Source organism: Caretta caretta, chromosome 11, assembly GCF_965140235.1.
Source record: "Caretta caretta isolate rCarCar2 chromosome 11, rCarCar1.hap1, whole genome shotgun sequence".
Classification (NCBI taxonomy): Eukaryota; Metazoa; Chordata; order Testudines; family Cheloniidae; genus Caretta; species Caretta caretta.
Window position 1 is genome coordinate 12984799 of NC_134216.1, and position 14780 is coordinate 12999578.

Below are 14780 nucleotides of genomic sequence, written 5' to 3' on the forward strand. Positions count from 1 at the left end.
CCCTATCCACTGAAGAGAGAGAACCAAGGGGCAATAAGGTTCAGCTGGAAAAGGAGTTGCTAGGGAACCAGTTAGGTTCAGCTGACTCCAACTTGAGACCTTTTTAAACCCTCCCTTGTGTGGAAGGAGGGAGGGAGTGAGAGGAGCAGGGAAGCTGCCAGTAGGCTGTTTGCAGCAAGACACCAAACCTTCCCAGTAGGGAGGCTGCACTCCCTCCCCAGAAGGGAAGGAAAACAAGCACAAAGGGCTGACTGAGGAGAGGAGTCTCCAAGGCTAAAAAGGACTGAGCCTGCTGAGGTGAACAAGGTATTTTGCCACCCTTAATACAGCTTCGCAACTTCACCATGTCGAAGAAAAATGCTGCTTTCAACCATCTTTGTTTAAATGAACCATGCACAGAAATGGTTTCCTTACCTTATCAAATCTTTTGTTAAACTTTCCCTTTCTATTTTTTAGTAGTTGACATTTAACACAGTACTGTACTGTACAGTATTTGCTTTTGGGGGCTCTGCTGCCTGATTGCGTACTTCCGGTTCCAAATGAGGGGTGTGGTTGACCAGTCAGTTCGTAACTCTGGTGTTTGTAACTCTGAGGTTTTAGCGCACTCTTTTTTTCCCTATTCAGCTGCGTAGGAGCAGCGGCACTCCAGACATGGGGATGACATGGCAGCCTCCTCATAGCCAGTAGTCACGGGTAAGGGAGAAAGGAAAAACAATACCATCAACCACTGTCTTGAGGCTGGACTCAGAACAGTGATTCTCCCAGGAGGGAGCACATGGTGCCACTAGCCACGCTGACAAGATAGCAGTAAAGGAAAACAAACTCTCATTGGGCACACGCGAGAAGCCGCCTGCCAAATCACTGCCCAACCTGTTTGGACTTAGAATAAGGGAGTTCAGTGAGAGGCAAATAAGAAATAACTCAAGCACTTTCACAGTGGCCCAGTCTCCATTAAGGTACTGAGCACACTCAACCACCGTGGAAGTGAAAGGAAGTAAAGGGAGCTCCCAACATTGCAGGATCGAGCCCATAGGTTGTGCAGGCAACACAATGACAGAGGATTCAGAAGCCTTTAAAGTGCTTCAGTCCTTCCATAGAGAGTGAACAAAAGGGAAACTATTCCCACTACTCAACAAAATGCATGAAATGAGACGCTCAGAGACCAAGCCTTTCTGAGTGCTGAATGTGGTCTGACAGTCTGCTAGGCCTGACACATCACCACCCCCTCTGTCCCCGCTCTGACAAATACTCCCTTTATAATCAGCATAATCAGAACAGAACTACAGGAGTGTTCAAGGAAACGGGAAGCAATTCCTTTCTGTAAAAGGCCACACAAGCCATTGAAAGAAAGATTCTTCAGCCAGTCTTTGCAATAAGTTCACGTAGCCCTGGTGATCCAACTGGGTGAACGAATATTTTGGGACAAAAGGGAAGTAACGGGAACACTTGCTCTTCCAAAGCAAATGAGGTAGATTTCTAACAAAACAAGTATTTATGCGACTGGAACACTCATTTATTTCATCTGTTTTATGAAACCATATAATATGTCTCCCTGTATTGCAGCAACTCTGCTAATGACTTTCGGCTAGTTGCTTAGAGCTAATCCTCTGAAAATTCATTCTATAATCCAAGGATTCATCACTATGGAAACTGCTTACAATCGGTACTTTTTATAGCAAAAAAACAGCATCAACAAGAGGTATTCTAACTCGAATTGATGGTGATTTCATTCCCACTTGGCATTGCCAGATTAATTTTTTATGGCCTTTTTGTTAATTTAGGGAAAGTGAAATAAAACCAGACCCACAATTACTTTTAAGAAATGTGTCAGCTGGAATGATAAGCAGTGGTACTATACCTACCACATCACCAGCCTTCACCTCACATATGCCACCACAGCAGCAATTATTAGCGAGAGTCTCTCAGTAGCTATGCTGAGAGGCTAATGCAAAACAAAATCTATAATTAGGGAGAGAGGAGAACTGTGGGCTAGTACATTGAGTAAAGGGCTGGGAGTCAGCACAAACGGGTTTTGTTCCCAACTTTACCACGCATTTGTTGTGTGATCTTAGGCAAAACTTACCTGTGCATTAGTTGCCCCATCTAAAATGAAATAGGAATGCCCATCTACTTTAGGAGAAGAATTTAAGAATTATTACCCAAAATTTAGGAAATAAATCTTTTTCATCACCATTATAGGTAAGCACTATCAAATGTGATACGGTAGGTTAATACTGTGGCCTAAAAACACTGACCTAAACCAATGCCTAACCCTCTAGTCTGGCAGTCAGGACAGGTTTCATAGATAACAGTGGACTGCAGTCAAAGAAATCCCAGCTCCCTGTATCAAGGAGTTAAGACAAGAGTCAGTGTCCATTAGGGGAGAAAAGGCATGAAAATTAGAAGGTCACACCAATTACAGCTCAGCACCAATAGATTAAAAACAATGTGGAATTTCTGACCACCAAGAAAAAGAAGATTAAATTAAAGAGTGCAATGAGGCTGTACAGAATGTGAGGCATCCCAGAATCACTGATCCACCATGCACTCACTGAGGCAGGCTGGCATGGCCAACTCTGATAACCAGGAGAGCTGCATGCGTTGCTACCCTGAAAAGGTGCTAAGACTAATTCACATTGCTTACGTGTGCTCGCCTCTATAATGCAGTTCCGGTAATAAAGCATCAGGTAATAAAATGTATAGTACCTGTAGCAGCTGGGAAAAACACTCCAAAAACGGTGAAGAAAGACTCCCCCGTACTGTAATCTGGTAGCGTGTTGTTAAACATAAGTTCTTTCGAATATCCAACAAAGCCATGTTCTGCAAACACAAGGGGTTTAAATGTAAACTGTGAGAAAATGGATTTGGAATCTGATAGATGGAAACCCTTATTTACACTCTCTCTCTCTCACACACACACAGGGTATCTACACAGCAAAGAAAAGCCCGTGGCTGGCCCATGCTAGCTGACTTGGGCTCACGGGGCTCGAGCTGCAGGGCTGTGTAGCCTTCTGGGCTCAGGCTGTCTACATAGCAATGAAACAGCCCCTCAGCCTGACCCCCAGGGGTCAGCTAGCACGGGCCAGCTGTGGGTGTCTAGTAGTTGCTGTGTAGACATACTCTCTCTCTCCCTCCCCCGCCATTGGGGAAGGTCTATTTTCCAAACACATGTGACCACACCATTGGCTTAAGCCCTAAATTTGTAATAACTAATATGAATTCAGGAAAATATGGTCAGTCCTATTTTAAATTTCTGGAGAAACTATAGCTAAATACAACTAAAATAGGCATGGTCAGAGCATCAACTGGTGTAAATCTTCACAGCACTATTGAAATCCATGGAGCTGTGTGGATTTAAGCCAGCTGAGGACAAGGCTCACAATAACTGCCAATAAGGGCTTGTCTGTATGGAGAAACTGACTGGCAGAACTATAGCAGTATAATGATCCCACTATAGCTATGCCAGTATAAAACTCTCCACTTTTAAAGCAGAGTTATTATACTGAAATAAAGTCACTTTTATTTCAGAATCTTGTCCACATGGGAGTTATACCACTGTAGTATAATTTTAGCACTATAGATCTGCCTGTCAATTTCCCCGTGTAAAGAAGCCCTAAGTCAGCATTCACAAACATTGACTGTGAGAGTTGCTCCATCAATCAATACATACAATGTATCTTTAGCACATGTTATCAATAAACTCACAGCTGAGATAAACTTGATGTACTGTAGATTCGGTCCTCTCCTGTAGGTTAGACTCAGACACAGATTGAAAACAATAAGGCCCTATATTATAGCCAGAGACTCCCACGTCAAGTTTTATTCTTATCATCCCCACGTACATTGTTATTCTGTTGCCGTCTTATGGTTTCAAAAATATAGCTAAACACATGGCTGTGCACTACGACCAACAAAACTCCTTCCCAGATCTTCAGCAGATGTTTAAACTGGTGTGTAAACATGTATCATAATGAAAAACAAATGCCAATAACTGCGTACCTTCTGCTGTTGCTGGAGATTTCATGCTTCCCCGCACCCACCTCATGCTAAGTTTTTCCAGATCACACATGAATTTTGATTTAAAAAAGGAAAAGTGTTATGAAGTATGGAAAAAGGCAACTGGTGAGAGATCAGCACTGTATAAACAATAATCTCAAAGTATCTAAGAAATGTGTTCCCCCCTCCACCACCCACCCACACACTACAGACTTGGATACTGAAAATTAAACCATCTGAATTTGCCAGACATATTTGAGCCTGACAGCTCAAGGAAAGGTCATGGGATGGTCAGAGTAAAAATGGCTCGGATCATGGAAATTTGGTAAGAAGTAAATGATGCATACAACAGACTCTATAGATAAAGTGATCATATTGTCTCAGTTGACTGGGACAGTCCTGGTTTTTCATATGGTGTCCTAGTGTGGCAGGAACTTCTTTCAGGAGACTTGAACTGTACTGGTTTTCCATTTCATTAATCAAAACATTTCCTTTAATAATTACAAAATGTTTGTCCATGGCATATTATTATACCAATGAGAATTTTCCGTGTGTTTATGAGGAACTAACAGTCCAGTGGAATGAGCGTTCTGTGCAATGACCAGTGTTTCACATGAAGAGAAAAGGTGACTGAGTGTAGACTTTATCACAGCTGTCCTTTGTCTCAAAGGGAACGTAAATGACTCTTTTGATGAAAGAGAGCTCTGCTTAAAACATCTACAAATTTTACTTCTAAAACCACAGAGAACAACAGGGCTTTGAAACCATCACAGAAAATTCATATGGCTAATCAAAAGCTCCTACCAAATCCTCAGATACTCACTGACAAAAAGCACAAAGAAATGTCTTGCTACTATATTTTTTTAATCACAGAATCTTAGAAGTGTAGGACTCGAAGGAACCTAAGTAGGTCAACTAGTCCAATCCCCTGAACTCATGGCAGGACTAAGTAATAACTAGATCATTCCTGACAGGCATTTGTCTAACCTGTTCTTAAAAACTTCAATGACAGAGATTCCACAACCTCTGTAGGCAATTTGTTCCAGTGCTTAACTACCTTGACAGTTAGGAAGCTTTTCCTAATGTCCAACCTAAACCTCCCTTGCTGTAATTTAAGTCCATTGCTTCTTCTCCTTAACCTCTGAGGATAGGACAACAATTTTTCTCCCGTCAACATAGCACTGTCTATACCAGGAGTTAGGTTGGTATAACTGCTTCTGTCAAGGTTCCTTCCCCACTCTGAACTCTAGGGTACAGATGTGGGGACCTGCATGAAAACCCCCCTAAGCTTTTTTTTAGCAGCTTAGGTTAAAACTTCCTCAAGGTACAAACTATTTTACCTTTTGCCCCTGGACTTTATTGCTGCCACCACCAAGCGTCTAACAAATATATAACAGGGAAAGAGCCCGCTTGGAAATGTCTTTCCCCCCAAAAAAATCCTCCCAAACCCTACGCCCCCTTTCCTGGGGAAGGCTTGATAAAAATCCTCACCAATTTGCATAGGTGAACACAGACCCAAACCCTTGGAACTTAAGAACAATGAAAAAGCAATCAGGTTCTTAAAAGAAGAATTTTAATGGAAGAAAAAGTAAAAGAATCACCTCTGTAAAATCAGGATGGTAAATACCTTACAGGATAATCAGATTCAAAACATAGAGAATCCCTCTAGGCCAAACCTTAAGTTACAAAAAGACACAAAAACAGTAATATACATTCCATTCAGCACAACTTATTTTATCAGCCATTTAAACAAAACAGAATCTAACGCATATCTAACTAGATTGTTTATTAACCCTTTACAGGAGTTCTGACCTGCATTCTTGCTCTGGTCCCGGCAAAGGCAACACACAGACAGAGAGAGAGAGACCCTTTGTCCCCGTCCCCCTCCCCCCCCCAGCTTTGAAAGTATCTTGTCTCCTCATTGGTCATTTTGGTCAGGTACCAGTGAGGTTGTCTTCGCTTCTTAACCCTTTACAGGTGAAAGGGTTTTTCCTCTGGCCAGGAGGGATTTAAAGGTGTTTACCCTTCCCTTTAGATTTATGACAGCTTCTCACAGATTTTCCACAATCCTGAGCAATGTAGTTATACCGACCAAAGTTACTAATGTAGACCAAGCCTCAGGCACAAAGAGACTCATGGTATGTCTATACTTAAACCTTAGTCTGGAGATAAGAAGACTGAGGGGAGACATAACGGTTTTCAAGTACATAATAGGTTGACTTAAATGGAAGTTTTGCCCAAGTTAGGATTGCAGTAAGGCTGGCCGAAAATATTCTGTCAAAACTGTTTGATGGAAAATTGTTTTTTCAACTGAACAATTATTTTGGGCAGAGTGTCTCTCCTATCCCAAGCAGGTAGTCAAAGAAGAACATTAAGTACTCTGGAGCCCAACCAAAAGCATTTGCTGGGTACCCTCCTTTCTATGAAAATACAATACAAGAGATGGATTTCTTTTTGTAGGGATTCTTGCTTAAAAAGTAAATGGCATGGTCTGTCGGTTGGCTTTATGCAAGAGGAGCCCAAACTTTGACCACTGGGAGCCGCACTGGCAATAGGCCAGCCACCTGCATCTACTTTGTTTATAAATGCACAGAACTGTTAGTGATCCTTGTACTTCTTCCCCTTGTTGCATCCAGTCTTCCCCCTTTTTATTATTTACGGTCACTCGCTCCAACACACCTAATCTTAGATTGCAAGACCCGGCCCCTGTATTTGTTTTGTGAAGTATCTTGTGCACTGTGGGTGTGCTGTATAACAATTGTACTATTTGTTTGTTCTTCCATGTGCCTTGGCAGATGAATACAAAATGCCTATTGAGGAAGTTTATCCCTGACTAGCATCATCCTCACCCTCAAATCTGAAAGAGAGAAAGGCGCTGGGTCTTATTTTATGTCCTTGTGGTTCATTGTGTGCCCTCGCTCAAGGATCTTGAAGGGGGTGTTAACGATTTTACCCACTGCTATTATGGTATCAGCCACAATCACAGACACACTGTATACAAACCAAAGGATGTCAGCTACAGTCCAAATAAAGGCTGAGAGCTAACTTGCTTTCAGCTTCAAGACTAACACTGCTGTTACTCTGAAATCTGGCTCCTGGTGAGAAGATTTTGAGAAAAAGTCATGCCTAGAGAAGGGGTTGGTTGGATCCCTAGGAGAACAGAGAAGCCACAGGATTTAGCTCACACTGTACTCAGATCCCTCACCCATGTTGTGTGGTATATTACAAAAGGAAACAGAAAGCATCCGTAACTCTTAACGCTTCACTCACTGAAGGCGAAGAGAAGCTTCTTCACTGAGATCTAAATGCTGATGTTGGAAGCTTTGTGTCTCCTCACCTTTGGCCAATTTTAACAGTTGAGTTTTTTCAGTTTGAAGAAGAGAAAAATACTCGAGTCAGCTTTGAGATGTGGGGCTCGAGAACACAGGACACACCTTAGTGGGCTGGCCGTGTGCAGAGCCTGAGGTTTCCGCCTAGCACTTTAAGAACTTGGAAAATGATTGATTTGGAGACCCTGCCAGCAAGCAGTGGTTATTTGGGGTCAGCCTATTATGCAACTACATAAAGGATATCTGCCCTGCCAAGTTTCATGCAACCTGGAGCTCATTACAAATTAGTCAAGTTTTGGCAGATTCAAAAAGCCTACTCAAAAGCTTAAAGTTAAGCAAACCCTGGCAGGGAGGCAGAATTGAGCATGGAACTAAATCATGCACAAGTGAAAACTACTTTAAAGAACATTCCCCCAAATGATCGTCACTTACTACACTGTACTTGTGGTTAGAGTTTTACGCATAAAGGTGGATGCTAAAGGCTTGGAAGACAAGTGAGATTTAAAAAAAAATAAACCACCACTTTTCCATTCCACATACCACAATTTGGTACCTGGCTTGGATTTTTCTCATTGAAACAGTCAGCAAGGTTTTTCTTGCAGGATGTTTCCTGGGGCTGACCCTAGAATTTTCAGGATTCTGGAGGGTAAGATGTGGGGTTAGGGGAGCCACAGCACAACCGTACAACGCTAGCGTAATTATCTCCTCTTCTCTATTTCTCTCCTTCTTCAATCACTAAATCCTGTCTGTTTCCTCACCAAAGTCGACCCTGTTCCTCTCCATCCCCATGGCCAAAACACCTGCAAAGTCCTCAGTCTTCATGAAACAGCATTTTGGGGAGTGCCTAGCCATTGGGCTATGGGATATTATGGTGCGGGTCTCTCTCAATGTCTCCTGCACTGTGTATAAATAATTAAATGTTTTTTGGAACAGGGATATGGGTCTCATCTGCCTGGTGAGTGCCTAACCATCAGGCTATACAGTCATGTCTGCTTGTACTCACACTCTCTGGTCCATTAACTATTCAAGTATTTTATTCACAGTGGAAGAGCTTCAACAGGAGAGACTGAGTCAGACCCATACCAGAATATCGCATAGCCCAGTGATTAGAACTCTCTCCTACACCATAAAAGAACCACATTCACATTTCTTCTCTTCATCAGAAGCGGGGGGGGGATTGAACACGGGTCTCCCACATCCTAGGTGAGTGCCCTAACCACTGGGTTAAAAGTTATAAGGTGGACGCTCCTCCCTGCATTATGTAAATGGTATCTAAGGCCGCCCTCCCCCCTCAAAAAAAGTGGTCAAAACTATTAGGCAAATTCATATTAAATTTTCAAATAGTTTTAGTTGACCAAAACTGAATTTTTCAGGGGGAAAAAACCCAATTCATCCAAAAAAAATTCACCCAGCTCTAGTTGTGGTGTTACGTCCTTTCACCACAAAATCATCCGTACTAGCCCAGTCAGGCTGGTGGTACCCAGAGATTGTTCCTATGTTGGATGAGCTATATGAAATTAATTTGGTCTGGTCTAGTTTCCAGAGGACAAGTATCCCAAGCATAAAGCCAGTACAAGTACAGTATCCTTCTGAAAACCTCACCAGAGGGGCAAAACACTGACTTGAGTATGGACAGTCAACTACCCTCTCTTTCCTGGTACTGACCCTTCTACATCACAGCTGAGGTATGTATGGAGAAGCTCGCACCACAACCACCTGTGGGGTGAATACACATAAGACTTCCGTTCATTCAGCTCATACCAGCGGTAAACTCACTAAAAAATTATACCCATAGCCCATAACAGAAGAGCAACATTTTTCTCCACCAAGAAAAAGTCAAGACTATTCTCTTAATTGTGTCCAGTGTTACTCACAGTGATTTTCTAACACAGTGCTAGGGATTAGTTTCCAAACATCCAAGTGGACGATCTCCCGTCCAGGGTTAAACCTTAGAAGAAAAACAACTTGCATGCAAATGGATTCCTGAAGATCTGTAAATGGTTTCTGTAATTCATTTGCTTGTAGGGTTTCATGCTACAAATCACAATGGAGATCATGGCACAATTGCTTGCTAACATTTTGTCCCCGCCTTCCAATTTACATAAACAACTGGATTTAGTTCTTATGCAGATGACAGCCAAGATGAGATCCACTGGTTATTATGATAGTTTCGCAAGCTTCACTGAGGCACGACCCAGTGCAGGTGCCATTCGCGCTACTTTAGTTAAGATTATTATTCAGTTATAATTGCCTTTGACATCCACAAACACAGGGGAAGACACTGTCCCTGCTAATCTAATCAGACACAACAGTAAAAGGTCAGCCAACTGTGAAGGTCACTTGAAATGGTATAGATCTCTAGTGAGTTATCGTGATCAAAAGGCCGTGGTGAAGATGTGTGGGATCCAAGGAGGAAAATGAATGATACTGTAAGTGTCTTTCCCAACCTGCTCCAAAAAACAAAGTCTTCACACTGCAGAGTCAAAGACAACCCATACTCCCCCCAACCCCACCACCACACACAGACACCTTTCTATGATTGGGCTTTGTTTACAGTGAAATTAACAATAAGATAAAGTCCAGCTTAAACCTCCCCAGGGTGGGCGGCTCCTCAGGCTCTCGCCTTGTCACTACTTAGCCCGCACCCTAGATCCTCTCTCATGAGGGAGTCACTTCGGCCTCCCTTATATCCAGGTGGACTAACACCTATCTCAGAAAGTTAGGAGAACCTATGTAACCCTTTTCCCAGCAACACCTGTGAAATATCTGTGTGGGGTGTTTCAGCAAATGCTGCCAACCTGTTACAGGCAGGACATGGAGGGAGATCTCTGAATGAGGGAACAAAGATGAGAGACGAATACAGAAACAGAGTTTAGGAGGGAGGATTGGGAGGAGGACAGGAAGCGGGAGGGAGTCGGAAGAAAGAAGAGCAGAGAGAGAGGCAGAGCTGAACGGAGTTAAGTGTCAGAGTTTCTACTAATCCTACATTCAGGGATAACTTCATTGTAACAGGTTTCAGAGGAACAGCCGTGTTAGTCTGTATTCGCAAAAAGAAAAGGAGTACTTGTGGCACCTTAGAGAGTAACCAATTTATTTGAGCATGAGCTTTCGTGAGCCACAGCTCACTCAAATAAATTGGTTAGTCTCTAAGGTGCCACAAGTACTCCTTTTCATTGTAACAATTCACTGTGGCCCGAAACTTGGTATAGAAGGCATAAGCACAAGCGGACTTCCCCCCCCCCCCCCCAAGCCCCCAAATGTTACAGGAGAAGATGCGTTCAGCTATTGCTGAGTTGTAAAACAGAACAATTCAAAAGGGAAAGATGAGTTGCCAGGTAAGCCAGATTGGATGAAGCACAAACAAAATCTTTGCCAAACCGGAACTGAGATTCAAACAAGTTTTAACATTTTTCAAACAGAGCTGAGCAGACATCCCTGCACTTCCTGATTTGCTCTAGAAATACAAGAAACTCTGCTTTAAATCATATTTTCTGACAGGCACTGGTGGATTAAAACTACTAGGATGGGGCCAGATCCACTAAAACTTGGCAGCCCCTCCACACAGACAGCAGTAGGTGTGGCATATGCTAGCTGAGTGAGGGTAACATAATTCCCAGCTGCTGCCTGCCACTGCTTTCCCTTGGACCATGCCATGATGGGACCTGCAGAGTTGAAAGAGGGTTCATAGTGCATTTCGCCCTCCCCAGAGTGTGCAGTAGCCACTGTTGGTTGGTTGCAACCAGATTTGCGCCCTGCCACGTTCAGCATACAACTTGCCGCTGCATTCCAGGCCTCCAGCCACTGAATATGGATCCAAAAATCTTACTAAGAAGCCTGAACATGTGAGATTCCAAACCAAACAGCGCTGGACACATTTGGATCTGAACTACCAGAAGCTTTATCCAAAACAATACGTTAACACCTTTTGTGAGTCAACCCATTACTAGCACTAATTTAGGCTCCTGCTTTGCAGTCCATTAACCCCAAAACAACTTCATAAACATACATACAAAGAAAGTTTGGAAGTGTTAGTTCATACACACTATCAGATCACTGCATGGAACATAGCAGTATTAGTTCATACAAGCACATGCACTGCAATTCTAGACACTACACAAAAGGCTAAGCACGCAGTGTTACAGTGAACCAGCTGGTGGATTGGGTTAGTCCATTTGCCACTCATCTCTGGAGTTCTGGATTCAAATCCTAGCTTTAGGTCGTAAGTGAAACAGAGTCTCGTGAAGCTTGGTTGCCCCACGAATAACTGCCTACATCTCAAAGCTGTCATAGCATTAGGGCAAGAGTGCAAATCTCAGTTCAACTCACACTAGTCGTTAAAGTAGTTATTTTAGCATAATTTGTCTGTGTTCTTATTAAAACTAATTATGGTTGAGAACATGTGGGAATACTCTGCAGATCCTGATGAAATGCAATTTTAGGTCCCACTGCTGCAAGCGGATTGTCACATCCACACAGAACCCCATTGACTTCCAGAGTCGAATGCACTAATGATGTCTCCCTTTACACATGCTAAGGCCTGAGTCTCGTAACGGGCCCTCACAATACCCCACTGGCCAACGTGAAAGACATTCTAGGATAGGTATCTCGAACGCTGCAAGATGAAATCAGAAACAATGAAGAAAGGATCTGATTGTTATTTTTTCCTATTCAAAGTATACTAATGATAAAAGAAGAAGCTGACAGTGTTTATTAGAAACCCGGGTTTCCAGGTGGGTTATAAAGTAGGACAAACAATTTACTTCATGCTCAAACACAGCACACTTATATGCAATCCAAAAAAACCAAAAAAAAAACCATAAAACAACTCTGCATCACCATTTTTCTTGTAAAAAAAAATTGGAGGGGGGGAAAATCACTGAATAGTTTTGAAAGAAAGAATCCTGGTCTGAGATGTTTTCCTACACCCATAATAAGCAGGGCAAACCCAAAACGAAAGATTATATAAAGTCTGTAACTGAAGCAGAAAAAGCCACACTTAAAACAATCTAAAAAGACCAAGCCCTGAGAAAGGCAATTTGGACTCCTTATCTTTTGATGGAAAAGAATGTGCTCCCTTAGATTAATGACGTGTTTACCCAAAAGGAAATCACCACCCTTCTGAAGCATTGACTGTTTGTTCCTTCCAAGTTACTGTTTTCTGATTCTGAACTGATCTCCCAAACCTCCTGTTTAAAGTCAACACACAATACAACTTCCTGTCAGCTATTGGCTGTGAGGGATCCCAGAATTAACCCTCTCCCGAAAGCTGCCAAAGGTTGGAAATTTACTGCACCTGTCGTTCTGGCCACTGCCAATGTCAACAAGGAGGAAAATGTGGTATTTAGGTCACACTTCAGTCAAGCTGTACTATGCACATGCAGGAGACTGGGATTGCTCTAATTGAAAATTAGCCAGTGAAATTGTAGCAGGAGGATGAGTCAGCCCCCAATAAATATACAAATATTTGTGTGTACAATGAACAAGTTAACAAGTGCAGAGACCGTCAGCGCTTTAAGGGGAAAACACTCACTGTGCATGTTTTATGATGACTAAACAGAACACTCTTTGCAAAGTTTAAACAAACAGAATGCTGCATCTTTGCAGTTCAATGCAGGTTTCAATACACGGTAACACTTTAGATTTTGCGTGCATTTCTACAGCATGTCCCCAAAGGATCTCTAAATGCTTCATCAACATTTAAATAAGACCCACAGCACCCTTCTGAGGTAGGTGGTATTATTACCATTCAATAGATGGGGAAACTGAGCTAATAAGAGGTTGAGTGACTCACCAAAGCTCACCTGGTGGATTAATTACCGAGCAGGGAACTCAGGTCTCTTGCTGTAACCACAAAGTCACTCTACCTCTTCATATTATATTCCCTCCAAGGATAATACATTAATATTTACAGTATGAAGAACTGTTTATTGGATGAAGAAATAACTTAACATTAGTCAAAATAAAAGCAGGTTAAAATCTCATTGCTATTTGCTGTCCAGTAGTAAGACCTTTAAAAGGGACTTTATATTGGACAGTGCAGTGGTTCTGATGTATATTACTGAGACCTGGCTGGAGCGGAGGACTTGTTCACTCCAGGGGTTTCAGTAATTCAGCATACAAGGATGTCTAGGATAGAAGTATCCTCCGGGGGTTGTCTGGGTGAGCACGAGCCTTGGGTAAAAACAGGGAATCATTGAATATCTGTTTCTTGTATGAGTAACAAAACCAAGCATTAGGATTGTCTCCCATTGTACCAACCACCGCGCACCTCAGGGAGTTTGGCAAGTTCATCTTGGCTGTGGCAAAGTCCCCATCATTTGTTTTTCTTGAAGACCATGATGATTAGGACAGGTGGGACTCAGATTCTTTAGCCATCAAACTCCACCAGTAAATTCACTGAACTCACTGCAGCCACCTAAAGCCATTTATACTGGATCAGATCTTCCCTCTCAGCTTGTTTACTTCTTGGGTTTCCCTATTGAGATATCAATCAGCAGTCTTCATTTCAATAAATGATTACACTACTCAGACCTTCTGCTGAAAAGGTTCTAGCCAAGACTTAAAAAAGAAAAAAAAAACATTAAAAAGTTAGGCTCCAAATTTCCTATTCAATTTCCGAAATAAGGGACCTGATTTTCAAAATGCTGCATTCTCTGCCTCTCCCACTGAACAAATGGAAGTCAATGGAAGGTGCAGGGTGCTCCGCGGTTTTGAAAGCCAAGAGTCTATATTATCACCTTACGCATGTATTAGCTCTGGTGAGCTCTGTGGTAATTCTGATCTCTATGCGCCCTTCTCTAAGCAGATGCTTTGAGAGTAGTGGAAGCTTATACTGAAATACTAACCCTGGTCACTAACCTACTGATACCTGTATGTTCTCATCCTGTGTTGACTTCTTGAAGAACACTGGGGTTTGAGAAGTAAAGAGACAAGGTAGGAGGTTAGAATGTAGGCGGAGAGAAACGCAGATCAAATACTATACTCCTCACCATGCTATCTGAGCACTACATGGACTGTAATGAAACAAGCCTCACAACATCCCTGTCGATGTAGTTAATAGAGGTGGTTGGAACCTCGAATTCCCACTCCAGGGGAAAATCTGAAATTTCAACAACAAAAATTGCTCTGAATCAGAACCAAAAACTGAAATTCTGAAATTTCCTGCAGAACAAAATTCTGAAATTTCATTTTGGAAACATCAAAATGACATTTCATTTACATAAGCTCAAAAAATTATGTTTTGACTTTATTAACTCAACTTCTAGGTTATATTACATTATCGTTTATAATATAATCATGTCATTTTTGTCATGTCGTGACATTATATTATATTGTGATCTCACACTGGAATAGTTGAGCCATTTAAACTATTATTTTTTTAATTGTATTGTATATTGTTTGTGTATATTTTATAAATTGGTACTGTAATTGGTAAAATAGTACTATAATTGGTAC

General features: G+C 42.0%; 1 protein-coding gene across 5 annotated transcripts in view; it reads right to left on the bottom strand.

Annotated features, from left to right (window-relative positions):
• SLC12A8 (solute carrier family 12 member 8) overlaps window positions 1-14780 on the bottom strand; it is a 99279-nt gene that overhangs the window by 44849 nt on the left and 39650 nt on the right. For 4 of the 5 annotated variants that reach the window (XM_075117753.1, XM_048868895.2, XM_048868893.2 and 1 more), the window contains one exon: window positions 2707-2820. The exons of the other annotated variant lie outside the window; for it this stretch is intronic. In XM_075117753.1, the coding sequence (XP_074973854.1) occupies window positions 2707-2820 (114 nt within the window). The remainder of the gene's footprint in view (window positions 1-2706; window positions 2821-14780) is intronic. 5 annotated transcript variants of the gene reach the window in all.